This window comes from Ornithorhynchus anatinus, chromosome 5, assembly GCF_004115215.2.
Source record: "Ornithorhynchus anatinus isolate Pmale09 chromosome 5, mOrnAna1.pri.v4, whole genome shotgun sequence".
Lineage (NCBI taxonomy): Eukaryota > Metazoa > Chordata > Mammalia > Monotremata > Ornithorhynchidae > Ornithorhynchus > Ornithorhynchus anatinus.
Genome location: NC_041732.1, coordinates 68,731,215 through 68,757,635, shown reverse-complemented (window position 1 = coordinate 68,757,635; position 26,421 = coordinate 68,731,215). Strand labels below are relative to the sequence as shown.

General features: G+C 54.8%; 1 protein-coding gene across 1 annotated transcript in view; it reads left to right on the top strand.

Annotated features, from left to right (window-relative positions):
• TMEM201 (transmembrane protein 201) overlaps positions 1-26,421 on the top strand; it is a 36,285-nt gene that overhangs the window by 6,185 nt on the left and 3,679 nt on the right. The window contains exons 2-9 of the mRNA XM_029065606.1: positions 6,478-6,598; positions 7,004-7,204; positions 9,861-10,037; positions 10,938-11,302; positions 12,385-12,588; positions 18,922-19,139; positions 24,101-24,172; positions 25,673-25,966. Of these exons, the coding sequence (XP_028921439.1) occupies positions 6,478-6,598; positions 7,004-7,204; positions 9,861-10,037; positions 10,938-11,302; positions 12,385-12,588; positions 18,922-19,139; positions 24,101-24,172; positions 25,673-25,966 (1,652 nt within the window). The remainder of the gene's footprint in view (positions 1-6,477; positions 6,599-7,003; positions 7,205-9,860; positions 10,038-10,937; positions 11,303-12,384; positions 12,589-18,921; positions 19,140-24,100; positions 24,173-25,672; positions 25,967-26,421) is intronic.

The following is a 26,421-nucleotide window of genomic DNA, read 5'->3' as shown; positions in this document are numbered from 1 at the left end:
AAAGTCCGATCTTGGGGACGCCATAACGCAGTCTAGCCTGCCCGTTTTCCCAGATTTCCCATCCCCTGCTTTTTCCCTCAATCCGCTTCTCCCAGGAAATTCAGGTCCTCTTGCAGGGAGTCTTGCCTGATGCTGAGGTGGAGCCTGAAGGGAATGGGTTCTGGAATGACAGCCCTTTGGTGAAGTCACAGAAGATTCTATTGTTCCAAAATGGGGGCTTGGTGGGAAGAACGCTTGGCCTTCACGGGGGAGCCCCTGGGAAACGTGGCCTCCGGATTGCCCAGGGACATTTAATGTATCCAGAACACTGTACTAGAGTTGGTGGGATCCTTGCCCACAAGGAGCTTATTGTTTAAAAAGGGAGACAGGTATTAAAATAGACTGGGGAAATGGCAGGGTCTAAGTGCTGCGGGGCTTGGGGTGGAGTGAGTTTCAAGTGCTTTCCACTTTGCATCACCTATGCAATTAGAGGAAACTATAACTTAAGTGGGGATGGCCTCTTGGAGGAGAGGCCATCCTCCAACAAGATTTTCCCTGCTAAGTAGAGGTACCTTGGCCTCTTCCTGCGACTTCCCAACTCCTCCAGCCTCCAGCCTCCAGGACGTCTCTATGGGACTGTCTTGGAGAACCAGCATGATTTAGTGGAAAGAACACAGGACTGGGGATCAGGAGATCTGGGTTTTAATTCCAGCTTTGCCATTTTATTCATTCACTTGTATTTATTGAGCGCTTACGTTGTGCAGAGCACTGTACTAAACGCTTGGGAGAGTAAAATACAGCAATAAACGGTCACATTTTCTGCCCACAATAAGTTTATCTGCTGTGTGACCTGGTCACTTAATTTCTCTGCCCCTCAGTTTCCTCATCTGTAAAATGGGGATTAAATACCTGTTTTCCCTTAGGCACTGGGATAGGTACAAGGTAATCAGGTCGGAAACAGTCTCTATTCCACATGGGTCTCACAATCTCAGTAGGAGGGAGAACAGGCTTCAAGGTGAGGAAACTGAGGCCCAGACAAATGAAGTGACTTGCCCAAGGTCACCCCACAGCAGGTATATAGCAGAACTGGTATTAGAACCGGATCCTCTGACTCCCAAGTGTGGCCTAATGGATGGAGCACAGGGCTGGGAGTCGGAAGGACCTCGGTTCTAATCCCAGCCCTGCCTCATGTCTGCTGTGTGACCCTGGGATAGTCTCTTAACTTCTCTGTGCCTCAGCTGTAAAATGAAGATTAAAACTGTGACTCCCATGTGGGACAGGGACTATGTCCAACTTGATTTGCTCGTATCCACCACAGCGCTTAGTATAGTGTCTAGCATGTAGTAAGGGCTTAAACAGTCTTCTAGACTGTGAGCCCGTTGTTGGGTAAGGATTGTCTCTATTTGTTGCTGAATTGTACTTTCCAAGTGCTTAGTACAGTGCTCTGCACACAGTAAGCGCTCAATAAATACGACTGAATGAATGAACAAATGCTACAATTATAAAAATATCTACCAATGATCAGAATAAACATGTGAATGTAGAAGTTAATACACAAACACACTCACAGCCTTAGGTTACTATGGGACGCAGTCAATCAGTGGCATTTGTTGAGTGCTTACTGTGTGCAGAGCGGTGTACTAAGGTTGATACTTTGAAAAATATCAAGGACCCCTCACCGTGTGTGGGTTCTGAATATTAAGGGCTTGATTAGGTCCCTGTGAAGCATCACTTTTCTCCCAAAAAGGAGTCAACTCTTCCTCCCTGGATCAGCCAGCAACTGGACCTTTGCTGCCAAAATTAAGGTTGATTTAATATTGCAGTTCACGCCTCCAGTGGCCCAAGCATGAGAGTGGGAAGATTCATTGTTCAGGCTGAAGCGGGGGGATGCAGACGATGTTAGTTAGCTTAACCTGGAATACCGGGCTCCCGCATTTATTTTTCTTTTTCTCCTCTGAGCATTGATATCCCCTACTCTCATCACCTTCTCTATTCCCTCTCCCTTCTGCATCATCTATTCACTTGGATTTGAACCCTTTGAGCACTTGATATTCCTCCCATCCACAGCATTTATGTAGATATCCATCGTTTATTTTAATATCTGTCTCGCCCTCTGGGCTGTAATCTCCCTTTGGGCAAGAAGAGGCTCTGCCCTTATTGTTGTTTTGTACTCTCCCCAGAGCTCAATGTAATGTTCTGTGCCCAGTAAGTGTTCAATAAATATCGTTGATTGATTTCTCCCACCAGCACACACCTGAAGGGCTCTTAGCATCCGGTGGTGGAGGTGGGTTTCGAGGGCTGGTCTCCCCTCTTCCGTCGCCTTTGTTGCGCAGTGAATGAGAATGGGGGGAGCATTTGACTGGACGCCTTAAATCTCGTCCCTGCTCCTGGGGCCGGTCTTGGGAAGGATGTGAGGCTGTGGTTTTGCCCCTACCCACGTTTGGTCTTCCGTCCTAACGGTCTCTGCCTGTGCTCCTCGGCACCTGCTCTGCCCTCCAGGCATGGGGCCCAAACTCTCCCTGGGGTGCATTTGGCAGGGTGGAGAACCAGCTTTCTCCCCTACCCTCCCCAAGGCCTGCCCCTGGCAGTTAACTGAACTGGCAGGTTAGACCATTTGTGCAGCCCCGGGCAGACCTGCAGTTGGCAATCCCAGAGACCCTCCATGGCACATTTCAGGGGGCCCAGAGCCAGTAAGGGCTGGAGCAGTAGAGTCACGACCCCTTCCTCTCCCCCAGGCTTTCATCTTCCAGGGTGACGGTTTTCATCCGTCAACTTCACGGGTTTGTTCTTTCATCGCCTTGATTCCCGTCTCTACCCGCCCAGGGGAGCAGCAGGGGTGGGAGCCGGGCTGGCCTCCAGGACTGCTGATGACTGTTAAGGTGCTTTGGCACTCAGCCCTGCTGGAGGCTCGCTGAACGTTGCCCTGGATGGGGGAAAGGTCAGAGGCAGGAACGGACGGATGGACGGGCGGGTGATCGGGGAAGCAAGCACGGCCACAGCTGGGTGGCTAGCTTGCAGGGATAGGTCCCTGGGTTTGGTGAGGGGCGGAGGAGGGAAGGGGAAAGGGTCCAGAGCTTGCATTCCGGGAATTCCAGGCATCCGGCAGGATCCCTAGACCCTGTCTGCAGTTAGTTAATGGTTTCCTCTCTGCACGTTGTCTGGTTACCCTAATGGGGCTCCTGGTCCAGGTTCCCCTTCGGCCTCCCTTTTCCTCCCGGGAGATTAGTAGAGTGGAGAACTGGAAATCCATCTCTTCCACCGCCCCTCCACTAGTCTTTCTCGAGAGCAAATTGGTCTCCCTCCTCAGCCTTTTTCCTGTCTGCTCGGCCCAGGAATTGGATTGTTCTATGAAATTTGTAGCCATTTCCCTAGCAACAGATTATGAGGTTAAGAGAGGAAGCTTATGACTTCCTCTTGGGCACTCGGAACAGGAGAAATTCCCCTGACCAGGGGAGGACGGATGCCTGCCCTGGAAGCAGAGGGGTCTTTGGGGAAGGGGGAGGGGTCCCTGCTGACCTCCTGCACCCCTGAGAGCTTATTCTTTGTCAGCTCTGGGATGGCTCCTGGGTTGAGGGGAGCCTGGTTTTTCCCCCTTTCTAACAGCCCAGATGGTCTTCCTTTCCTCCCAGTCACTCCAGGGGCTTAGGGGTGGGGAGGAGCTAGGAGCCAGCCGAAACTGGTCAACTGGAAAAAAAGGAAATGAGGGCTTAGTCAGGGAAGGCCTCTTAGAGGAGATGTGCCTTCAAGTAAGGCTTTAAAAGATGCGGGAAGAGTAACTGTGGGATATGAAGAGGGAGAGCACTGCTGGCTAGAGGTAGGATGTGAACGAGAGGTTGGCGGCGAAATAGATGAGATCGAGGTATAGTGAGTAAGTTGGCATTAGTGGAGCAAAGTATGCGGGTTGTGTTTTAGTTAGAGAGCAGCGAGGTGAGGAAGGAGGGGGCAAGGTGATCGTGTGCTCTGTGCTCTAGAGCCCATGTTAAGGAGTTTCTGTTTGATGTGGGAGTGGACTGACAACCACTGGATGTTTTTGAGGAGTGGGTAAACATGGCCTGAACATTTTTGTAGAAAAATGATCCAGGCAGCAGGATGAAATATGAACTGGAATGAGGAGAGACAGGAGGCAGGGAGGTCAGTCCATCGTATTTACTGAGCTCTTACTGTTTGCAGAGCCACTGTAGTAAGCACTTGAAAGAGTACAACAGAACAATAAACAGACACATTCCCTGCCCAGGTCAACAAAGAGGCTGATCCAGTAATCAAGGGGAGATATGGTGGTACCGGTTTGGAGAGGAAAAGGGCAGATTTTAGCGATGTGGTGTGGGTTGAACTGATAGGATTTAGTGATAGATTAAATGTGGGGATCTCAGCGCTAAGGAAAGAGGGGGTGCCCACAGAAAGCAAGGCCTTCTGTGATTGACTTCACTTCCCCTATTCACCCTCCCTCCTGCATCACTCATGCACTTAGGTCTGAAACCCTTAAGCACTTTGATACCCATCCCATCCCCAGCACTTGTGTAAATATCCATCTATAATCTTTTTTTTTAATATCTTCCTCCCCTTCTAGACTGTAAGTTCCTTGTGGACAGTGATCCTGTCTACCTACCCAATTGTACTGTGATCACCCAAGTGCTTAGTCCCAGGGCTCTGCACACAGAAAATGTCTAATAAATACCACTGATTGATTGATCGATGGCATACCATGAGTGGCAGGGGAGAGTGAGGTACTCAAGCAGTGAGGTGGGTCAGGGTAGGCCCCCTGGGGATAATGAGTTCACTACAAGATCTCCAAGCACCAGTTTTTCTCACTCACCGCTGAATGTCCTTTCTCACCGCTGAGTGACGCAGCTCCACAAAGTGGAGGGCAGAATTGTCCAGCCCATCTGTCTTCCCCACAATGCCCATTGCCCTTCCTGCCCCCCCAGCTGTAGCCCGGGCTAAGAAGGCTCTTGTGTGGTCTGCTCAGATTATTTAGGACTGGACAGAGAGGCTGAGGGGCTGCAAGAGATGGGGTTGGGGATGAGGTTCTCCCCCCACGCCCCTGCACCCCCAATAGTCTCCCTCTATCAGCAACTACCGCCACCCGGAGCATTACAGGACGTTGCCCAGCCCGGGTGGCTGGGCACTTGTGGCCTCATCCTTGGCTTGCACTCCCTGGCCAGGTCAGGGCAAGGAGCTAGGTCAGCTTGGGGATAAGCAGCCTTTTTCCAGAGCTTCTCCTTAGCTCTGGAGGGGAGAACATAAAGCACGAGGGGCAGCCAGCCAGATAAGCCTTGGGACATGGCAGCTGGGCCACTCTTGGTTGAGTTGGGGACCTATCCATACAGTTGCTCTTGCTCCTCCCCACCCAGGCCCCCGGTCAGCGTGTCCCTGGGCCTGACTTCAGATTATCCTGCTGTCTCAGACCCTGGCCGGTGCCCACCTGTCACATGGGTGTCTTCCCCGCAGCTCTGCTGGGCCACCTCCAGCCAATGAGGTGGCGCCTTTGCCTTCTGTGGCTTGACCGGCCTTTGGGGATCAGTCGCCCTCTGGCCCTTCATGGCCCAGACAGCTGCTGGACGGCTGGCAGAGCGGTTGGCTGGTTGTTGGGGCAGCTGTCTCTGCTCTTCCCCTCCCTTCATGGTGGCTGGTCTTGGGAGGTATCTGTAGCTTCCAGCAGCGGCATTTTCCTCCTTGCACAGACCTAGTAAGATTTCTCCAGGCTGAACTCCAGGGAGACGCCTCCAAGCCAAGCTTCTGGAGGCCTGAAGCCGGGAGTCAGCTGGCCAGAGGGCGTGGGGAGGCCCGGGCCCCTTCTCTACCCCTCCACCGCTCCTGCCCGGTCCCGCCCCCATGCTCTAGGGGAGGAGATTGCAGAGAGATGCCCAGGTTCCAGGACTTGGGTTTCCGTTGGCCTTGGGGAGACTAGCAATGAAGACCGAATATGGGTTCTGGAGGAGGGTGGGGTTGGATTGGAGGGATACAGTCAGTCTCCTGGGGGAGGGAGCCAGGTCGTGCTTCCAGAGGGGTTTCTGGGAGTTAGGTGTCGCCTGGAGTCGTGGGTGCCTATTTCCTCACTGGCCACCCTACTGGGAGCTTGAGCAGGGAGACTGCACCCTTCCTCTCTCTCTCCTCCCAGCCCCCCATTTTGTCACCCTCTTCTTCATGCCCCCCAGCCCCAAACCCTTGCTATGGCACAGTGTGGGCAGGAGCTAAGAGTTGGGGATCGGGTGGGCCATTTTGATTCTCCCCGTTCTGCAGGGATGAAACGGAACAGGTTTGGCGGGCTTGGCTCTGACCCAGTACCCTCAGTTACCTCATCTGTAAAATGGGGATTAAGACTGTGAGCCTCATGTGGGACAACCTGATTACCCTGTATCTCCCCCAGTGCTTAGAACAGTGCTCTGCACATAGTAAGCGCTTAACAAATACCAACATTATTATTACCCCAACCCAGGGTCTTGGGTCTCTTTGGTGACTCTCCGTGTTCTCTCTCTTTCTCTTCCTTTGTGCCTCCAGGAAGAAACCGACGCATATGACCGTCAACTGCTGGTTCTGCAACCAGGACACGGTGGTGCCCTATGGCAACCGCAACTGCTGGGACTGTCCCAACTGCGAGCAGTACAATGGCTTCCAGGAGGTGTGGGGCGGTGGGCCTTGGGGCGGTGGGGCCGGGGGTGGTGCTAAGGAGGAAGGGCTGCAGGACCTACTGGCCTTTCCCTGGCTCACAACAGGGAGCGGTGGAACCATGGGGCTGGCCATCTTCCAGTCATTGGCCCTGCTTGCATCCGTGGGAGCCAGGGACGTCATGCCCCTCTGACATCCCTGGGTGGGGCTGGAAAGGACGGGAAGGAGCTGGGGGACAGTAGGCAGCCTGTCTGCCTACCCTCTCGCTCTCGACCCAAAATCCTGTGGCCTCTGCCTTCTGGGCTAGTTCCAGTGGGAGATGGGTGGTGGGCGGGTATCTTGGGAAAGGGGTTTTCCTCCCACTGAGCTTGTCTCTGTTTCTACCCTTTCCCCTACCCCATCCGCCTGTCTGCTCCAGAACGGTGACTACAATAAGCCCATCCCAGCCCAGTACATGGAGCACCTGAACCATGTAGTCAGCAGCAGCAGCGGCCCCAGCTTCAGTGACCCCTCCCGGCCCCAGCAGTGGGTCAGCAGCCAGGTCCTCCTGTGTAGAAAGTGCAACAACCACCAGACCACCAAGATCAAGCAGCTGGCGTCCTTCTCCCCCCGAGTGGAGGTGAGGCTCTCTGGAGGGCCGGGGCGGAGGACACTGCGGGCGGTTGGCCACCGGGCCAAAAGGGGCAGGGGGCCGGAGGAGGGGGTGGCGGGCACATCCGAAGCTTGATCTGCCGCCGGCCAACAGCCGGGAAGCGGGTCCTTGTTCTGCGTTGGGAGAGCCCGAGCGGCCGTGTGGAGATTGAAATCCTCAGGGTTCTGCGTTCCTATTTCCTCAACCTTGGGCCGCCCCCCCGCCCCCCACCAGCCCCTGGATTGGCAGGGCTTGGACCAGTCCCCGCTGACACCACATTCCTGAGTGCGATAGTGCCCTATGCTTCCCCTTTCCCCCCCCAACACACACACACATGTACATTCCTCAGTTAACTGGCCTCTACTGGCTCTCACCTGGCCTGTCCCTCTCCCCCACCCCTCTCTGCTAAGGGTTGCTGCGGCAACTAGGGAGTCGAGCTTTCCCCAGGCCCTGAAGGCATCAGAGGGTTTTGTCCCTGGGCTCCTGAAGAATGTGAATTCCTGTCCTCTGCCTGTGAAATGCTGGACAGGTATCTCAGCCGTAGGCCTTGGGGCTGGACACTAGGTAGGGGGGTCTGCATGCCTCCCTTCCCCCAGGAATGCAGGCCACCCTTTTTGGAGTACTGCTTGAGCCCAGAAGCCTTGGACCTATCTGTAGTCCCCAACCCCCCAGTCCCTGCAGTTCTTCCCCCCGCAAGGTAAAAGGTTCAGATCCTCAGCTGCACCTGGGGATGGATGATCCGGAGGAACCCCGATCCTGTCTGTGTGGACTAGGGGCGGACCACCATCCCGGGCGACTGTCCTTACTTATTCTCCTGACCAAACTCCCAGACAGTAAGCTCCTCGAGGGCAGGGATCGTGTCGACCAAATCTATTGAACTCTCCCAATTGCTTCATGCAGTGCTTGCCATAGAGTAAGCACTTTGCACGTCATTGATTGATTGAATCTCTACCCTCCCCTCTCTCCCAAGCCATTTCAGTGATGTGAGCCCCACGTGGGACAACCTGATCACCTTGTATCCCCCCCCAGTGCTTAGAACAGTGCTTGGCACATAGTAAAGCGCTTAACAAATATCATCTCCTGCTGCTGGATGGCCAGCAGAGGGAGCCCGGACCCAGGTCACGGGACCACTGGGCTGCGGCCGAAGGGAAAGGGCTACCGCTTTCCAGGAACGGACCTCACAAGCTCTGCAGCCGGAGCCGCCCTGGCTCCTCTATGAGCCGCACAGCTCGTCGGCTCTCCACTTCCGGGGGGTTTCCAGCAGCAAAGGCACCCGCTTGGCACCCCATCTGCTGGGCACAGGGCCAAAGGCGGCGGTGCTACATTAGCTGGGCCGAGGCCAGCGGCGTACCAGTGCTCGTCCAGACTCCCACTCTGTGGCTCTCTGGGAAACGGGGCCCTGAGGTTGCACCTGACATTCAGTGTCCGAGCCTCCGGCGATGAGGGAGCCCAGTGTTCGTGCACCAGGAGTTTACAGTCTAACAGGCCTGGGAGTCAGAAGGACCTGGATTCTACTTGTCTGCTGGGTGCAAGTCGCTTCACTTCTCTGTGCTTGGGTTACTTGGTGGGGATTAAGACTGTGAGTCCCACGTGGGACGTGGACTTTGTCCAAACTGATTAGCTTGTATCTACTCCAGCGCTTAGAAAAAACAAAAAATGGCGGAGACTGAAGATGTCTGACTGGAATGCATATGGTAGTTTTTTCTTTGTTTTTTTGTAGCACTTACTATGTGCCAGACAGTGTACTCAGCGCTGGGGTAGATACGAGCTAATTGGGTTGGACACGATCAAAAAAAAAGTGACTAGACATGAACGACAGAAATAATTCCTAGTGATGACTGAGCAGGTGACTGAAGAACGATACATCAGGAAGATGGCTGCTTTGTCAGCGAATGCCTTCTGGAAGAGAGGATCCGGAGGGGGCTTAGGAGGGAGAGGGAGAAGTTATTTGAAGCTGAGTGGGGCAGGCTGCCGAATGGGAAGAAAGGCCCAAGTAATGGGTTGGACGGGGAGTCATAAGTAGGAACGGCTCAAGGGTTCGGCTTGGAAAGCGGGAAGAACACAAGTGAGGCGGGGCGGGAGAGGAAAGCGGGTAGGGAAAAGGAAGCAGCATTTTGTGAAGACCCTGGGTGAAGATGAGCCCAGGCTGGCGGGTGGGGGGAGTTCCTGAGAGCAGGGGAGCTGTCAGCTGGCCAGCTAGTCCCAGAAACAGGAGTGAGTCTGCAGGAAGGGGGAGATGCAGCTTTGGTGGCCAGAGTGGCTTTTCTGGTACTGTGGGGGCCCTCACTGCAGACAGGAAATGAGACAATGCGATTTCTCCAGCAGCGTGGTCACGGTGGCTCGGGTTCCCTGTTCCCATGAAAACTGGGGATGTCGAGGGGCTGTCCCTGGGAAGCAGTCCCGGGAGCACTCCCCTCTAAGAGGACATTCCCTCTGAGCCTGACTTCATGAGCCCAACTCCTCCCTCTCTGTCCTCCCCCAACCCCAAGCCCACGTGGGGCAAAAGCGGGATGCGTAAAGCAGCAGAACCCTATCTCCTGGGTAGACCGGGGCACGCACCTGGTACTTGTAAGCCACCACCCCTTGGGTCATGGAGTATTGGGGTGCGGCAACCCCCTGCCCATCCGCCGCTCCTCTTCGGCAGGGCAAATACGACGAGGAGATTGAGGTGTACAAACACCACCTGGAGCAGATGTACAAGCTGTGCCGGCCCTGCCAGGCAGCAGTGGAATACTACATCAAGCACCAGAACCGGCAGCTGCGAGCACTGCTGCTCAGCCACCAGTTCAAGCGCCGTGAGACGGATAAGACCTACATGCAGGTATGTGGGCACGGCTAGTGCAGGTGCGTGGGTGGCCCTGAGGCTCCCCCTTACCTCCAGGTCTCGGGAGGGTAGAGGGCAGGGGTCCAGAGTTTCTGCCCAGCTCAGGTCGCCCTACCATCTTTATGTCTTGTCCTTGCCAAACAGGAGCAACTGCCCAGGATTTATTGTCAAATAGATTTTGGTGCTGCAGGGACAGAGTGAAGCTCCCGAGGCCCTCCCCTCCCACCTGGGCTGTCCTGAGCTGGGTTCACAAACCTCCCCAGCAGTGTAGGAGTGTTATTTACTGTGTTATTCCCAAGTGCTTAGTACAGTGCTTTGCACACAGTAAGTGCTCAATAAATACGATTGAATGAATTTACTGAGAGCCCATTGGGTGCAATGGTCGGTGCTAGGTACCTGGGAAGTACCAAAGAAGTGCCACATTCCCTGGCCACGAGGAGTTTACAGTCTAACAGCGAAGCCAGCGTCCTCCTCCACCTCCCCCCACCCCTTCGTGGTGCCACCAGAATCCATCCTAGAGCCACTCCACTGTCTGCTCCATGCTTACAACTACTGTAAGTTTGTTGTGGGCAGGGACTATGCCTGTTTATTTTTCTACTGTACTCTCCCAAGCACTTAGTACAGTGCTCTGCACACAAGAAGAGCTCAGTAAAATATGATTGAATGAATAAAAATAGGAGTTTGGAGTTCCCTCAGGTCTGTCCTTTGCTACCCCTGATCCTCAGTTCAGCCTCTACCCAGTCATGCCCCCACCATTCAGCCTCAGGCTCCAAATGCCTCCCCACTTAGATCGAGTGCCCCTCGCTCCCAGCCCCCTTCTTCCTTCCCTACCCCCAACAACCGGGTTCTTCCACTCCTAATTGCCTCATTGCCTGGTTGTCTCTCCTTATCCTGCAGAGCTTCTGTTCATCTCCAGTGACCACACCTGCCCAGGTTATCCTCCTGCGCTTCCTCGCCTTCCTGAGCTGTGCCTTCCTGCTGGCTATGGCCCTGCTGGGCTCGAGTGACCCGCTTGCCCCCGCCACTCCCCCTCCGCCCACCCTGCCCACTGGGGGCAACGACTCGTCCGCCGAGGCCTCGGCCCGTGGCCACACCACCACCCCGGAGGCTGGGGGCTGGCAACGGCTACTGCACCTCCTGCCTGAACCCTCAGTGGTGAAGATGCGTGAGGCCTGGGGTTTTGGCCAGAGTCACCAGGTGGGCGTGGTGGCGCTGGGCTTGCTGACCTGCCTGCTGGCCATGCTGCTAGCCGGACGGATCAGGTGGGTGAGGGCTGCACAGCGGGGAGGGATGGCAACCTGGGCCCTGGGGGCAGCCCTAACCATAGATCCCTGATAGCATCTTCTCGGGCTGAGGGTTGTAGCCATGCTTAGGACCAAGTGAGCCGGAAGGAGGGATTGAGGGACCTCTGTGCCTCGGTTGGCAAAAAAATAGCAGCAAGAATAGCATGGGTGAAGCACCTATTGGGTGCAGTACATGGGAATTTCAAAACAAGCAAGCGACACATTGCCTGCCCACAAGGAGCTTCCACTGAACCACCCTCCTGTAAGAATAGCTCTCTGCAAATGTGCATTTCCCTGGATGATCCCCTGTCTTGGGACGGGGCTAGGAGGAGCAAATGGGAGAGAGTCTGCACTGTCCTGTGAGGAGTGGAGGGCCCAGCAAGTTCATCAGCTGGCCCTCAGGAGACTTGCAGCAGGCAGGAAAATACAGCCAGGGGGTGCTGAGGCTGCCAGCTGATTTCCACCGTCTTTGGCATCTCTAGACCACCAAGGGCTTCTTGGGCCCCTGTTGCCCACCAACTCTCAGGACAATGGCCAGGGCCTCTGGGCTCCACCAGACCCAACCCTTCCCATCTTGTGGCCTAGTGGATAGAGCATAGGTTTGGGAGTCAGAAGGACCTGGGTTCTATCCCGTCTCTGCCACTTATTTGCTGTGTGACCTTGGGCAAGTTACTTCACTTCAGTTACCTCATCAGTAAAATGGTAATTTGGGACAGGGGTTGTGTCTAACCTGATTACCTTGTAACTACACCAACGCTTAGAACAGTGCTTGGTACATAGTAAACAGTTAACAAATACTAGTGTTATTATTATTATTGTTATTACTATTAGCTAGGCAGAGCCGAGTGGTCAGGGGGCAGTCTCTTCCACTAAGGGTTTGGTGGGAGAAGACCAGGGAAGACACAGACATGGAGGAGAAGTGAAAGATTGATATTAGTAGGTGAGCATAGGGCCCTGCGAGGAATGGGGTGTTAGTTGGGGGCTGAAGGGGTCAGCGGGAGCAGGGGAAGATGTGGAAAAAGCCCATCAGGAGGCCTCACCACTCTCTCGGCCCCTTTCAGGCTCCGGAGAATCGATGCCTTCGCCTCATTCCTGTGGTTCCTGGTATTGGGGCTGCACCTGGTGGAGCGATACCTGCAGATGGATGCCCCCAGCTGGCTGGACACCTTCAAGCTCAGTGCCACGTCCCTGTGCTGCCTGGTCTCCCTCACCGCGGCCGTGGCCACTCGGAAAGCAACAGGCCAGCGGAGGTACCGGCCCCGAAGGTCAGAGCCCCAGCAGTGAAGGACTGGGAGGGAGGAAAAACTTGGCCCGACTCCACGCGATTGGTGCTTCTGTCTTCCTTCCTTCCTTCCTACTGTCCTTCCTTCCTTCCTGGCCCTCTCCCCTCTCCCCCGTCCACCCCTTTCCTACGTCTTTTGTAGGGACCGTGGCAAAAGATGTGATGTCCCACATCTCCCTGCTCGCTTCTACCCCGTCCCTCTAGGGGGAAGCCAGCGTCCTCCTCCACCTCCCCCCACCCCTTCGTGGTGCCACCAGAATCCATCCTAGAGCCACTCCACTGTCTGCTCCATGCTGAGCACCCCCTAAGTCCCAAAACCATTTGATGTTTCTTACGGTAATTCACACTTAGGAACCTGTGGCACTGGGGAAGGCTGTGGCAGGAGGTCCAGTAGAGGGTCCCAGCTGAGCTGCCCCAGTCAGGAGTTTGTGTCTTGGTGACAATCTGTTCGCCACCCACAGCTTTCCCCTGCCTTCAGGGCAGAGGATTGTGCATCCTTTTTGCAGTCATCTGAGAATACTTTGTGAGTTATCCATAGGAGGATTCTGTGCTCTCACCCTCAAGCTGTTCTTCTGCCATTCTCTCCCCAGACTGAGCCACCTGGGGCTTCTGCTTACCATCTCTGAGCACTGTCTCCTTGCCACCTCCTTGCCCCCCTCCAGTTTATATTATTTGTTGTTCTCTACTGTCGGTATCCCAACTGTCCTCGGGCTAGAGCAGATCATCAAGAGTAGACTTTGCCCTAGAGTCGGAATTCCCCTTTTCAACTCCCCGAAGAGGGTTCATCTGAGACCTTGGACTCCTGCCCAGCTGCCCCTCCCTCTCTGGTCACTGGCGACTCCCTCTGCTTCACCTTGCAAGGATCAGGTTTCGAGGAGGAGCAGAAGGACAAGAGCCTTTGGATCTCTTTTCCCTTTGTCCTTGAGGTGGTGGTGCCTGTTGGCCATGCTCACTGAACCCTTCTTCAAGGCCAACTCCAGCCACTACCCCTGCCAGGGCTCTGAGCCACCAACTCTGCCACACCTCTGCTTCTCTCCCTCCTTCCTTCTTCTTCCTCTCTCCCCAGACGGCTGCCCTGGGTTCACCCCTTGGAGGGCGCTAATCTAGAATGAGCCCTCTGTGAGCCTGCTTTTTCCACCCAGAGGCACTGGAGTCCGTGGTTAGCCTCATCCTGGGCCCCAGAGCCCATGGCAAATGGGTGAGGAGGGCCTGGGAAGCGGGTAGGGCCTGGGCTCAAGGTCTAGCTCTCTGCCACTTGGGAACTTTTAGGAGCCAGAAAGTTTGGGCTATCGTCCTCCCGAGAGTTCACCTTCCCCTGGACCCTAACTTTTAAGTTATCATTGTCAAAGCACTTCCTATTGCAGAATGTCTGCTCTCAGATTTGGCTGGAGCCTGCTGAACTGGGATGGAAGCACCTCCAGGCCCTCCTCCCAGCCCACCTCCACCAGCTACAGTCTTAGTGTCCCACTTCGATGCAGTGTGGTGCTGTGAGCCTGGGCCTGTGGAGAGCTTTCCCACTGGTGAAGGCAGGAAGAGCAGCCCCAGGAGAGAGACGGAGTACCTATCAGACAGGTCCCTTCCCATGGGCAGGATGTCCCTCACCTTTTGGCCACTGCCAAGTCCTCTCCAGCCCCTGAGAGTGTGGGGCTTGCTGGGGGCTTCTTTTTTTGAGGCTCCCATCCCTGGCCAGGGCTCTGCCACTCCCCCTGAGAACAAGAGGTACTGTCGGAGCAGCATGACCCCGTTCACCCTCCACGGGGACCATTACCTCCCTCTGAGAGGGGCCTGTTTGACTGGGGCGGGCAAGCCATGGTGTGAAGTTCTTGCCCTAAGGCTTCTGGGTGTAGGGGACTCTACCTGAAACGGCCAACTGGTACTGATTGACCCTCCCCCTCCCCACCTTGGTGGGGCTCTCCAAAACACTTTCCACACTGAGCTCGCCTGGGCAGAGGGTGGGTAGGCCACCCTGCTAGGAGAATTGCAGGTTTAAGGAGTGAGGGGAGGCAGTCCCATAGGCATGGAGGGAAATTTGGGCATGGGACCCAAATCTAGGGGCCCAGGAGAACCCGGAGTAGAGGCTCATCCAGGAGGTGGGATTGAGGAGGCCCGCCAGGCCCCACCCGATCCTCTCTCCCCTTGGCCCGAGCTAGTTTGGAACCCAAGTCCAAATTCTCCCTCCTAATCTCCCCCAGCTCTGGGTAACAATCTTTCCCGCCAGCTCATTAGTGGCATGCCAAGTCAGTTACCTAAGGGTGAGGAGGCAGGAGCTCAGGTGTCCAGGGAGGAGGAAATGCCTCCTCCCCTTTAGCCTGCCGGGGAGCAAAGGAGAGAAGGTGCCTTGGGGTCTTTGAGGGTTGTTGGTGAAATCTGTCAGCAGCAAGACCCACTGGAACAAGATGCCCGTCTTATGGGATGGCAAGGTGGCCTTCTCAACCACCTTAGGGAGCGGTGGATGTCCTGGTCTGAGATCACCTGCCTTTGGTACTTCAGAAATCATAGCCACTGCTCCCTCCGCTCCCTTTCCTTCCCCTCCTCCTCCCACTTAACCCTTTCTCCCCAGGTCTGGAGAGTATGTTGGGCTGGCCAAGGCGATGGCAGGCGAGGGGGGAAGTGGCGGTCTTTTTACTGTGCTTGTTTTTCTTTGGGTCCCGTTGGGTTATTGTGTAAACTGACATTGGTGTGAAGTGAATCATTTTTAAGTGTGTGTGTCTGTGTGTGTTGTATTTATGAGGAATTATTTATGGCTATTGAGCAAATCCTTTTGTCAGGGAGCAGCCAGGCTTGTTGGAACGTGGGGCAGAGGCTGGGCCATTTCGGGGCCGCCGGCCAACCAGAATGCCCAGCCCTCAGCCAGCAGCTCCGTCCTGTGGTGCTGAATGTAGCTTAGCGATTAGCGAGGGCTCAGGGGTCCTCACCCACCCCACCCCCACTGCTATTTCCAGATCTTCTCAGGGCCAGGAACCAAGCAGGAAGGGGTCTGCCAGTCTCAGGGCTCCAGTGGCTGCTTGCGGGGGCCGTGGGCCAGGCTGCTGACCTAGGTGGCTGGGGACAGGTCGAACTCCCCTTTCTGAGGATGTCACACCCCCTTAAATCCCCCCGACCACCCTTCCTACCCTTCCCCCGGGGATGTGGTCCTCACCCAGCCTGGCTCAGCCCTGTGTCTTGTGACCTGTTCCCTTTTCTGAGTAGCCAGTCGTGGAGTGGAACTGTACCCGCTTGTCTAGCGGCCCTCTGATCGCTGTAAAACACCGTCCCTGTAGACGCTTTCCTGTTCACCTTGCCAAGTCTGAAATAAATGCCTCCACGGCCCTGAGTCTTTCCAACCGTTCGACTCTACGTCCCATCTTTTGTCCTGAGCATCCGCGCCGAGGGTTGGGGTGTCGGCTCCGGGGGGGAGCAGGTTGCGGTGCCCAGATTCTGTCGTCTTCCCTTTCCTGCCGCGTACCCCTGTTCTCTTCCCTGACCTTTCCCTCACCCTTCACCCTTTCCCACACGGTAAGCTGCTGTTCAGAGCCCCGTTTCTGTCTCCCGCCTGCCTCGAACGCGAAGGGATCCTGTCTGCGGAGAATAGTCAAAGTTGGCTTGCTCTACCCCCTTACCTTGCCTGCCACCCCATTACCCTTTCACCCCATCGGCCTGTTTCTCACCCTGAGGCTGCCATGTGAACAGGCTGCAGTGGGGTCTGCTGGAAGGAGTCCCGTGGCCAGGAGGGAAACTTGGTCCCCTTGCCAAGACCCGAAGGAAGCCCCCCGCGCCCCAGCCCTTGGCCTTCTCTCCTTCCTGCCACCGCCACGAGGGACAGCTGCCCGGCCCTGAGTCATCCTGTGTAGAGATCCTTTCGCTTGGGCTCTGGTCGACCTCCAAGGAAGGAGGGCAACTCTTTCTTCCTCCTACCCCGGGTCCACAGCTGGAGCTGATCTCTTGCTTGGGGAGTGGTCTTTCTTGCGGGGATGGGAGGGTAGCAAGTTGAAATTCCCCAGGTAGAGCGACTCTGACCTGAGTCTCATCGTGGTCCCCAGGCTCAAACCACAGAGTAGCAGGGAGTGGGGTGAGAGACCAGGCGGCAGGTCACCTGCCTCTTCCTGGAGTCGGCTTTGGCTCAGAGCCTCCCCAAGCCCCCTCTTCTCCATCCTGCCAGGGTGAGAGGGCAGAGGAGCATGGTACTAGCAGGGCCCCATCTCTATCCCCTTGCTATGCCTAGTTAAAGTCTCTGGTCTCCTCGGTGTACCTTTCCGAGGGTGGGTGAGTCATGTAGCCAGGAACCCAGACTGGGTGGGGACGGGCAGAGTAGAGGGCTGGAGGGAGAGGGGAGGGGGCTTGAACAGCAGAGTCCTTGTCTGGATGGCTTCTCGAACGCTGCCTTGAGGAAGAGCCCAGGAGCCGAGCAGGGACCCAGGTTGGGCCTTTACCCTTGGTGCAGCGACGACCCCTGGGGACTGGTCAGGAGGGAATAGATGGCTGCCCAAGCGGACCCTTCCCCAGCTTGTGGAGTTCCCTCGTGAACTCTCATCCTTGTTTTTGGAGCTGGGCACCCCCAAATTGCCGTGCCCCTCACCGTGTATTCCCATGCCCAATGAGATCAAATTTTCGTTTTGGTCCCGAGGAATGCCCCTCGCCTTCCTGGGTCTCAAGATGTCCCAGTGCTGATGCCACTGGTAATTGTCTTCCAAGGTGGCTTTTGCCTAAGCAGAGCCCCAGTAGCCCCACCCCAAAAGCCAGAAGGAGTCTGACAGGGTACACAAGGGCTTGAGGCATGATCTTCCTTCCTAGCCAGGCCCTCCAGGGCATCTGGGAAAACTCTCAGGGCACCCAGCGCCCCTCTTCTCTGCTTTAGGGTAAACACTTTCCTTTTTAAAACCTTTTTCTTTTAAAATATTTCAATCCCACGAGCATGTTTGAGTGGAAACCATAGCACTGACCTGAGGCAGCCCAAACGCAGGCCGGGGCACCCTCCTTCCCAAGCAGGCCCATCCGACCTGCCCAAGGCCGGGGCTGCCCACATGACCACAACCTGAGCCTCGCTCTGTGGCCTGGACAAACGTCCACCCCAGGGGCTGAGTTCAGAGTCTCAGCAGCCTCACTTGTCCCGCGGGACCAGAGGTAAGGTTTGACCCTCTACTACCCCCGCAGCTCCCCCAGCGGGGAAGACTAATCACGTATTAATCTCTCGGGTCTCTCTTCCCCACCCCGGCCTCTCGTAACCAAGTCGCCTTAATCAGCGCATGGTTGGAATTGTGGCTTGTGGGACTTCTGGAGTCCCGCTGTGTGGTTTGTCCTGCTCTCAAATTAAAGAGACACTGTCACCCGGGGCCCAGAGTTTGTTTTGGGAAGCTGGTGCCGATCTGAGCCTTGGAGGAAGCCAGCCCAAGGCCCAAGAGGCTCATCAGTCAATCCATCGACTGTATTCATTGAGCGCTTCCTGTGTGCAGAGCACTGTACTAAGCGCTTGGGAGAGTACAGTGCAGCAGAGTCAATAGACCAGTTCCCTGCTGACAACAAACTGATGGGGAACAGAGGGTGGTAGTCCCTGAGTGGGCTTTGTGAGGGGCTGGTCTTGGACTCTGAGGGGGCCGTGTGGAATCAGACCAGCACTGGAATGCCCTTGGAAAATGGCAGGGTAGGGGGTGGAACCAAATTGACCTTCTGCCCCAGCCACCGATAAGGCCCCGTGGCCCTGCCCACAGCCTCTTGCCAAGAGCCGGCCGGCACTGGTCCCAGCTGAGCTCACCCTAGAGGCCCCGTGGTCCCAGTGAACAGACCCAAGGGGGACCGGGGAATGGTGCCTGCTCCTCTGAGAATGGGGCAGAGTTGAAGAGGACCCAGGGATGTGGTGGGGAGGGTCTTGGCCATCCCAAACACGTAATACAGTGCCGTGCACACAGTAAGCACTCAAATACCATTGAAGATGATGGTCATCTCTGGGGCGATGAGGTGGGAGGACTCAGGAAGGAAGGACGGTGGTGGTGACAGTGTCACTTTAAAATCGAGACCTGCGTGGCCGTAGCAAACCTAGTCTGCCTGGCACCAGCAGGGAGGTCTCGTGTGAGCGAGTCCCCTGGGAGGGGAGGGTGGGGGTGGGGGAGCGAGGTTCACCCAGCCCTTCCCAGCCACCCGCTCCTAATGGTGTGAATGTGGACAGGGCTGCACCCTGCTTCAACTAACTCGCACCTGCTCCCGCGAGCACCCATCCAGGGGCCGACCCGCCACCCCCACCACACACCAGTGCCCAAAGGGAGGGGGAAGCTACTTGGGTGCTTTTGGAGCCGGGAGGGGCCCGGCTGGGCTGACCCCCTCGGGCCGTGCGTCTCGTTGGCAGGTACCTCTCCGGCGACTCTACGGTGCTCTTCCCTAGCGGCAATGGGCTCGGCTGCCCCGTCCCATCACCTTCTCTCTTCGTCCCGGCTCCTCCCAGCTTCCTCCAGCTGTCCAGCCAGCAGTTCTTCCGATCCCCACGCCGAGCATCCTCGTCCTCGCTCCCGGGACGCCTCAACCGGGCCCTCTCGCTGGGCACCATCCCCTCCCTGACCCGCACAGGTAAGGCCAGAGAGAGTACCGCGCTGGATGCAGGGTCTCAGGATGGGTGAGAGAAGCTGGGGAGACTCAGAAGAGGGGGCTCCCTCTTGGTTTGTTAGAATCTGGGAGGCTGGGTAGTGCCGTGGTGAGCTCGGGCCTGGGGGTGGGTCGGGGGACTGGGAAGGCTCTGGGCTTTTTCAGTCAGTCAATTATATTTATTGAGTGCTTACTACTTGCAGAACACTGTGTTAAGCACTTGGAAGAATACAGTTTAACAGACATTCCTTGCCCAAAACAAGCTTACAGTCTAGAGGAGAGATAGACATTAAAGTACAGATATGTATCTAAGTATTGTGGAGCTGGGTGGGAAGATGACTAAAGGGAGCAAGTCAAGCCAATGCAGAGGCAGTGGGAGAAGAGAAAAGGAGGGTTTAGTCAGTGCCTCTTGGAGAAGATGTGCCTTCTTCAATAAGGCTTTGAAGGTGGGGAGAGTAATTATCAGATATGAATAGGGAGGGCCAGAGGCAGAAGGTCGGTGAGAGGTCAGCAGGAAGATAGATGAGATTGAGGTACAGTGAGAAGATTGGCATTAGAGGAGCCAAGTGTACAGTCTGGGTTCTAGTAGGAGAATAGTAAGGTGAGATAGGAGTGGGCAAGGTGATTGAGTACTTTAAAACCGATGTTAAAGAGTTTCTGTTTGCAAAGGTGGACAAGCAACCACCAGAGGTTCTTGAGGAGTGGGGAAATGTGGCCTGAACATTCTTGTAGAAACATGATGCAGGCAACAGAGTGAAGTAGGGACTAGAGTGGGGAGAGGCAGGAGTTCAGCGAAGAGGCTGGTACAGGTGGGATAGGATAAATGCTTCAATTAGCATAGTAGCATTTTGGATGGAGAGGAAGGGATGGATTTGTAGTGATATGAAAATCAAACCAACAGGATTTAGTGATGGATTGAATATGTGGTTTGAATGAGAGAGAGAAAGAAAGAGAAGCAGCATGGCTTAGTCGATAGGGCACAGGTCTGGGAGTTAAAAGGACTTGGATTCTAATCCTGGCTCTGCCACATGTATGCTCTGTGACCTTAGGCAAGTCACTTATCTTCTCTGGGCCTCGATTCCCTCATCTGTAAAATAGGAATTAAAAGTGTAAACCTCATGTGAGACAGGGACTGTGCCCAACCTGATTAGCTTTTATCTACCCCAGCACTTACATCAGTCCTTTACACATAGTAAGTACTTATCAAGTACCGTACTTATTATTAAGGATAACATAAAGGTTACAGGCTTGTGGGCTTTTACTGGAGCTTCAGCTGGCACCCTGTTCTGCGTCCCTCTTTTTTGTGGCGGTTCTTAGGGTTGAGGGGTTGTTCAGGCTGGCATGAGGATTGGGATAGTTCAGGCTTTTGATCATTGTATTTATTGAGCTCCTTCTGGGTGCAGAGCACTGTGCTAAGTATATGGGAGAGTGTAGTAGAGATAAAGATACAATCCCTGCACTCACAATGTAATGGTAGTATTTATTGAGCTCCACTGAGTGCCCTTCAGTGTATTACGTGCTTGGGAAAGCCCAGCAGAAGCAAGAGATCCGTTCCCAACCCAATTACATCAGAATGAGGGAGACAGTTGTAAAAAAAATATTTACAAATTGAGTGATCAGGAGAAATAAGTGAACTTGCAATTGAATAAACAGGTATACAAGTGCATCTTACAATCTAACCAAGGAAGCAGGCGCAAAATCGTTTACAAATAGAAAAGAATGGAAGGATGGATAAGTGAGTAAATAAGTGCTCAAAGTTGATCTGCCCACCCATATGTTGTAGGGGCTGGGAATGCCTGAGTGCAGGAGTGATGGTTAGAGAGGTTGTAACTGGAGAAGAAAAACTCATTGGCAAAGCCTCTGGGAGGAGGTGGGATTCCAAAAGGGGAATTTTTGTTGTTGTCATTTGGGGTGGGGGTTTTTTTTGTTTCATTTTGTTTTGTATTTTTTAAATGATATTTAAGTGCTTACTATGTGCCAGGCACTGTTCTAGGAGCTGGGTGAGATACAAAGTAATCAGATTGGACACAGTCCATATCCCACATGGGGCTCACTGTCTTAATCCCTATTTTACAAATCAAGGAACTGAGGCACAGGGAAATTAAGGGACTTGCCCAAGATCACGCAGCAGACAAGTGGTGGAGCTGGAATTAGAACTCATGCCCTCCTGACTCCCATGCCTGTGCTCTATACACTAAGCTGTGCCGATGGAAAGAGCTGTCATCCAGTGGATTTGAACGGTGGGGGAGAAGAAGCACATGAGCAAAAGGTCAGCAGAGGGGGAGACCAGAATGAGGCCCAGTGAGTAGTTTGGCTTGAGAGGACCCCTTAAGCACTTGGTTACTCACTCCAGCGCCCCACCACAGATGTGCATGTCCTAATACACTGCCATTTCCCTTATCTGTAAGTTATTGTAATATGTCTCCCCTCTAGACTGTAGGTTCCTTGTGAGCAGGAATCATGTCTACCACCTGTATTACATTATGCTCTTCCAAGCGCTTACTGCTGTGCTCTGCATTTCTACCTGACATGTTCAGTACATGTTTTCCCACTCCCCAGAACCTCCAGTAGTTACCCATCCACCTCCACATCAAACAAACTCCTTACCTTACTTTGCCTTGGCTTTAAAGCACTCAATCACCTTGCCCCCTTCTACCTCACTTTGCTACTTTCCTACTACAACCCAGCCCGCACAGTTTGTACTCCTCTAGTGCCAGTGTACTCACTGTAGCTCCATCTAATCTATCTTGCCGCCAAACTCTCGCCCACGTCCTCCTTCTGGCCTGGAACGCCCTTCCTTTTCAGATCCAAAGGACAATCTCTCCCCGGCTTCAAAGCCTTATGGAAGAAGGCACAACTCCTCCAAGAAACCTTCCCTGACTAACCCCTCATTTCCTCCTTTCCCACTCCCCTCTGCAACGACCGGACTTGCTCTCTTTATTCACAGCCCCCAGCCCCACAGAACCTGTGTACATATCCATAATTTATATTAATATCAATGTCCCCCTCTATAGTGTAAGCTCACTGAGGGCAGGGAATGTGTCCGTTATATCGTTGCTTGTAGTCTCCCAAGCGCTTTGTACAGTTCCCTGCACACAGTGAGCACTCAAATACAATTGGTAGGTGATCAATAAATACCATTGATAGAGTGATGAGAAGCAGAGAGTATAAGTTGAGGTGACATGAGACACAAGTGAGAGGATAAGAGGGGAAAAATTCAGAACTGGGGTCCAATCCAGGGACAGAGTGGCCAGGGTCTCGGATGGGAGCAGAGATACTGAGGGTGTCTAGCAGAAGCCAAGGCCCCGGCCACCGACTCCCCCAGGTCCCTGCAGCTGGAGGTGAGGAGGCAGACTTTGGTGGCAAGAGCAGCTGGAGGGATTTCTGCTCACTCCTTTTTTCCTTCTCCTCCTTCTCCTTTTTGGTGCAGCGTAATAACCCTTTGCAGGATGAAAGACTGGTCTTAACTGGAGAGAGAACAATTCCTGCTCCTAATCTTTCATTAGGAGATAAATGACAGGATCGGAAACTCAAGCTTTGGTCTGTGCGGAGAATAAAGGCGAAGCCACAAGTCTTACGGTGGCTCATCCCCGGACCTCAGGGTCTCCTTTCACATCCTTCCCCTCTGGCCTCAGCCTGAAAAGCAAGTCCTCTGGGGTGGCCTCAGTCCTGCTGGCTTCCCATTCCTGATTGGCCTCTGGTGGATTGCCCTTTGGGGATTGAGTCCCCCTCTCCCCATGGGGAAGCTGAGGCAAGGAGAAGTAATATGGGCAGGCTGTGCAGGCTCTTTGGGGGCCCTGGACTCCTCTTGCCAGGCTACCAGAACCACTAGGGATGTGCTTCAGGCTGGCTGTGGTTGGGCTGAGAGTCAGGGAGATGCTGCAGCTGGGGCAGAGGGGAGGAGAGATGCTGGGCCTGACCTAAGGTGGGGAGACCCATTCTGCCCTCCTCTTCCCCTTCTCCTCCTCCCGGCTCTTGTCCCAACAGGAATAGGGAGGGAGTCCCAGGCTAGGAAGTTGTCACCCTGAAACAAGGAGCCTGTTGGCTATCTGTCCTAGACTCCCCAGGCTGGAGGAGATCTCTGGTGGAGGGTCACCAAGGCTGCTCCCTGACCTCCATGCAGTCTGTCCTGTTCTCCCCCACGCCCCGCCTCCTCCCACACACACAGCTTCTGAGGGCCAGCTGGCTGTCCTTCAGCTGCCAGCTCTCGCCCAGCGGGCAGAGGCTGAGCCCAGAAGCATCCTGCAGCCCAGTTGCTCTGAGAGCCAAGGAGCCAGGAGTAAGCGTCCACTTCCTCTAGCCGGGGTCTGGGCCAAGAGCCCAGGGTAGCACCAGGAGAGATTCTGATCTCCAGGGTGAAGGGTACTGGGGGAGAGCATTTACCCAGACCACAAGCTTGTTACGGGCAGGGAAAGTATTTGCTAATTCCATTGTATTGTACTCTCCCAAGCATATAGTAAGCGCTCACTAAATACCATTAATTGGTTGGTGATTGGGAGGGGTTGACAGTTGTTGCCTCCTATCAATCAATCAGTGGTGTTCATTGAGTGCTTACTGTGTGCAGAGAACTGTACTAAGCATTCGGGAGAGTACTATATAATAGAGTCAGTAGACACAGTTCCCTCCCCTCAAGGAGCTTACAGTAGTCTTATCTCCTGTTCAGTGATGAGACCATCACTTCTCCATGTGTGAAGAGCCCGCTACAGCTGGCAGTCTTGGCGCTGCTTCCAATTCTGCAGGAGCAGCTGACTCTGGGGTCCTGACCCTCCCCGCCCCAGAGCCATCAGGCCATCCTACACTGAGCCAGCCCTGATGACCGTAAACTCATTGTGAGCAGGGAACGTATCTGTTATTGTTATGCTGTACTCTCCCAAGTGCTCTGCAAACAGTAAGCACTCAAATACGATTGAATGAATGATGTTTTTGCTTCTTCCTCTACCCTTCAGACTCCGGGTATCTGTTCAGCGGGAGCCGCCCTCCCTCCCAGGCATCTCAGACCAGAGAGGCCCCTGGGTCAGGTATGTGGGATCTGGGGGGAGGTGAAGGGAGAGGGGGCAGAAGTCCCAAAAGTGGAAAGCAAAGAAGCTGCTGCTTAGGCGTTCCCAAAGTGCTTTTCTTTGCCTTCCCCGGGAAGGTGGCCCTTTCCCTGTGGCAGCCCAGTGAACGGAAGAGGAAATGGACACAGAGAGTCAAAGCCGTTTGCTTCAGCCACACAGCTGGGCAGAGGCAAGCTAGGCCTTCCTTTCCATTTCTAGGGTCCCCCAGCTTCAACTCTCCACTCCTGGGCAGACTGAGGTCTGGATGGGTGGACAGAGACTCACACTCATAACCCCACTTCGACTTTCCGTTTGCATTGGCATTCATTCTGGTTCAGAATCTGGCTTTTCCTTTCAACCCTGAGTTCTTGTCTTCTGGGCTGCTTAGCCCTCCTCCCCCTTGCTGCAACCCCAGATCTACCATGCATATGGCCCCACGGCCATCCCTTCTAAAATCCTGTCACAGTCCATTCAGACAGGTAATTGTTGAAAGAGCATTCCCAGTTTCCCAAACGTGTAGTCAAGGTGCAGGGACTGGCAGAAGTGAGGGTACAGTGTGCATTTTAACAGCTCCAGAGGTGAAACTTAGGTGGTTGGTGATATCGTCACCACCGGCCACACCCTCTCAGCTCTGAAGCAGGTTGGGGTCTGCAACTGTGTTGCATTGTTGGCGAATAGGGGTGAGGGCAGAAGTGGGCCTCCCTGAGGTGATGAACACACCTTGTATTGGGACTGTTCCCCTGGGCTTAGTTTTGTACTCTACTCACAGAGAGCCATCCGGCCGCTACTCAGAAAACCTAAATCTGCTCTTCCCTCCCATCCAGTGGGTCAGGGCTGGGGTTACACCCCACACCCCTCACCCCAGTCTTGCAGCTGAACCAGCAGTCTAGCTAGGCCCCTATGGTCTCCAGGAGGGGAAAGAGATCAGATGAATCAGGGGGATATAACGTTAGCATGCCGCACACCTTGTGCAGCACCTTAGGCACCTGCCAGCCAACTCTGCATAGGGAAGACCTGATGTCAGGTAGGAACAATTTTGCAGAACACACAAGCTTCCCTGAGCCCTCTATCTGCAGGTCTCAACAATGCCTGAGCTCAAGGCAGCCACCAGGTCCTGAGCCTGGAAGCCATGCATCACAAACAAACCCTCTGCTCTAGGGCCATGACACAGCAATGGAGATGCTGGGACTTATCCCAGAAGTCCTCAGGGACTTCTACACAAAACCACCCTTCTCCTCCAGCCAGACTCAAGGCCTGAGTCTGATCCCTGTCTCCACGAATTCCTTGGGAGGCAGGTAGGGCTGGACAGACAGGGATTCTCACCCCAGGCTGGGCTTTCCCAGATGCTGCTCCCTGTTAGCCCTCCAGATCCTTCTTCACGGGCCCCCTCTGCTCCCTCTGACCTGCCCTTCTCCTGCAGGTCTTCCACCCCTTCCTCCCAACCCATTCCCCCGGCTGAGCACCCCCTCTTTTTCTCCCCAGATTACTTCTCTCTGTTGTCGGGGAGCTGTGCGCCCTCTCCGCTACCGTCCCCGGCCCCCTCCGTGGCCGGCTCCGTGGCTTCCAGCTCTGGCTCCCTGCGCTTTCGCCGGCCCCTCATCAGCCCCGCCCGCCTCAACCTGAAGGGACAGAAGCTGCTGCTGTTCCCGTCCCCGGGGGAGGCTCCCCTCACTCCAAGCAGCTCAGACGAACCTGCCCATCCTGACGGCAGCATGTTCACCGTGGAGCTGGCCCGGAGCCCCACCAAAGGCCGGCCAGAGCGGGGTCTCCTCCCAGGTATGTCTCTTCCCACGGACCTCCCTGCCCCAAAAGGGCCTCATTTCTCTTGGGGCTGGGACCCCTCCAAGTTTAGCAGGCCAAGCAGTTCTGGGAGGGAAATGGGAGGTAGGTGGGTGGGAGGTCCTTGTCTGAGCCTGGGTGCTCTCCAGCTCCATGCTTTAGTAGGGCTGCTCACCCACCCAATTCCCCAGCCCTAGACTAGTTCCCCAGACTGATTTCCCAGGGGAGAATAGTGAGCTGATAGCTGATAGTGAGCAGGAGAGTAGCTGCGCCCCACACTGCCTCAGAAATCCAGCTCCCTTTCATTCCCCACTGTCCCCAGCAGGTCCTTCCCTTAGGAACTGCTCTCTACCTGACTTGAGGGGAAGAGGTAAGAGTAGAGAGGCCTTCCTGCAGTTTTCAGTAGCCCGTAAGTCTCCTCTCTGTTCCCTTCTGAATGGCTGTCATAAACA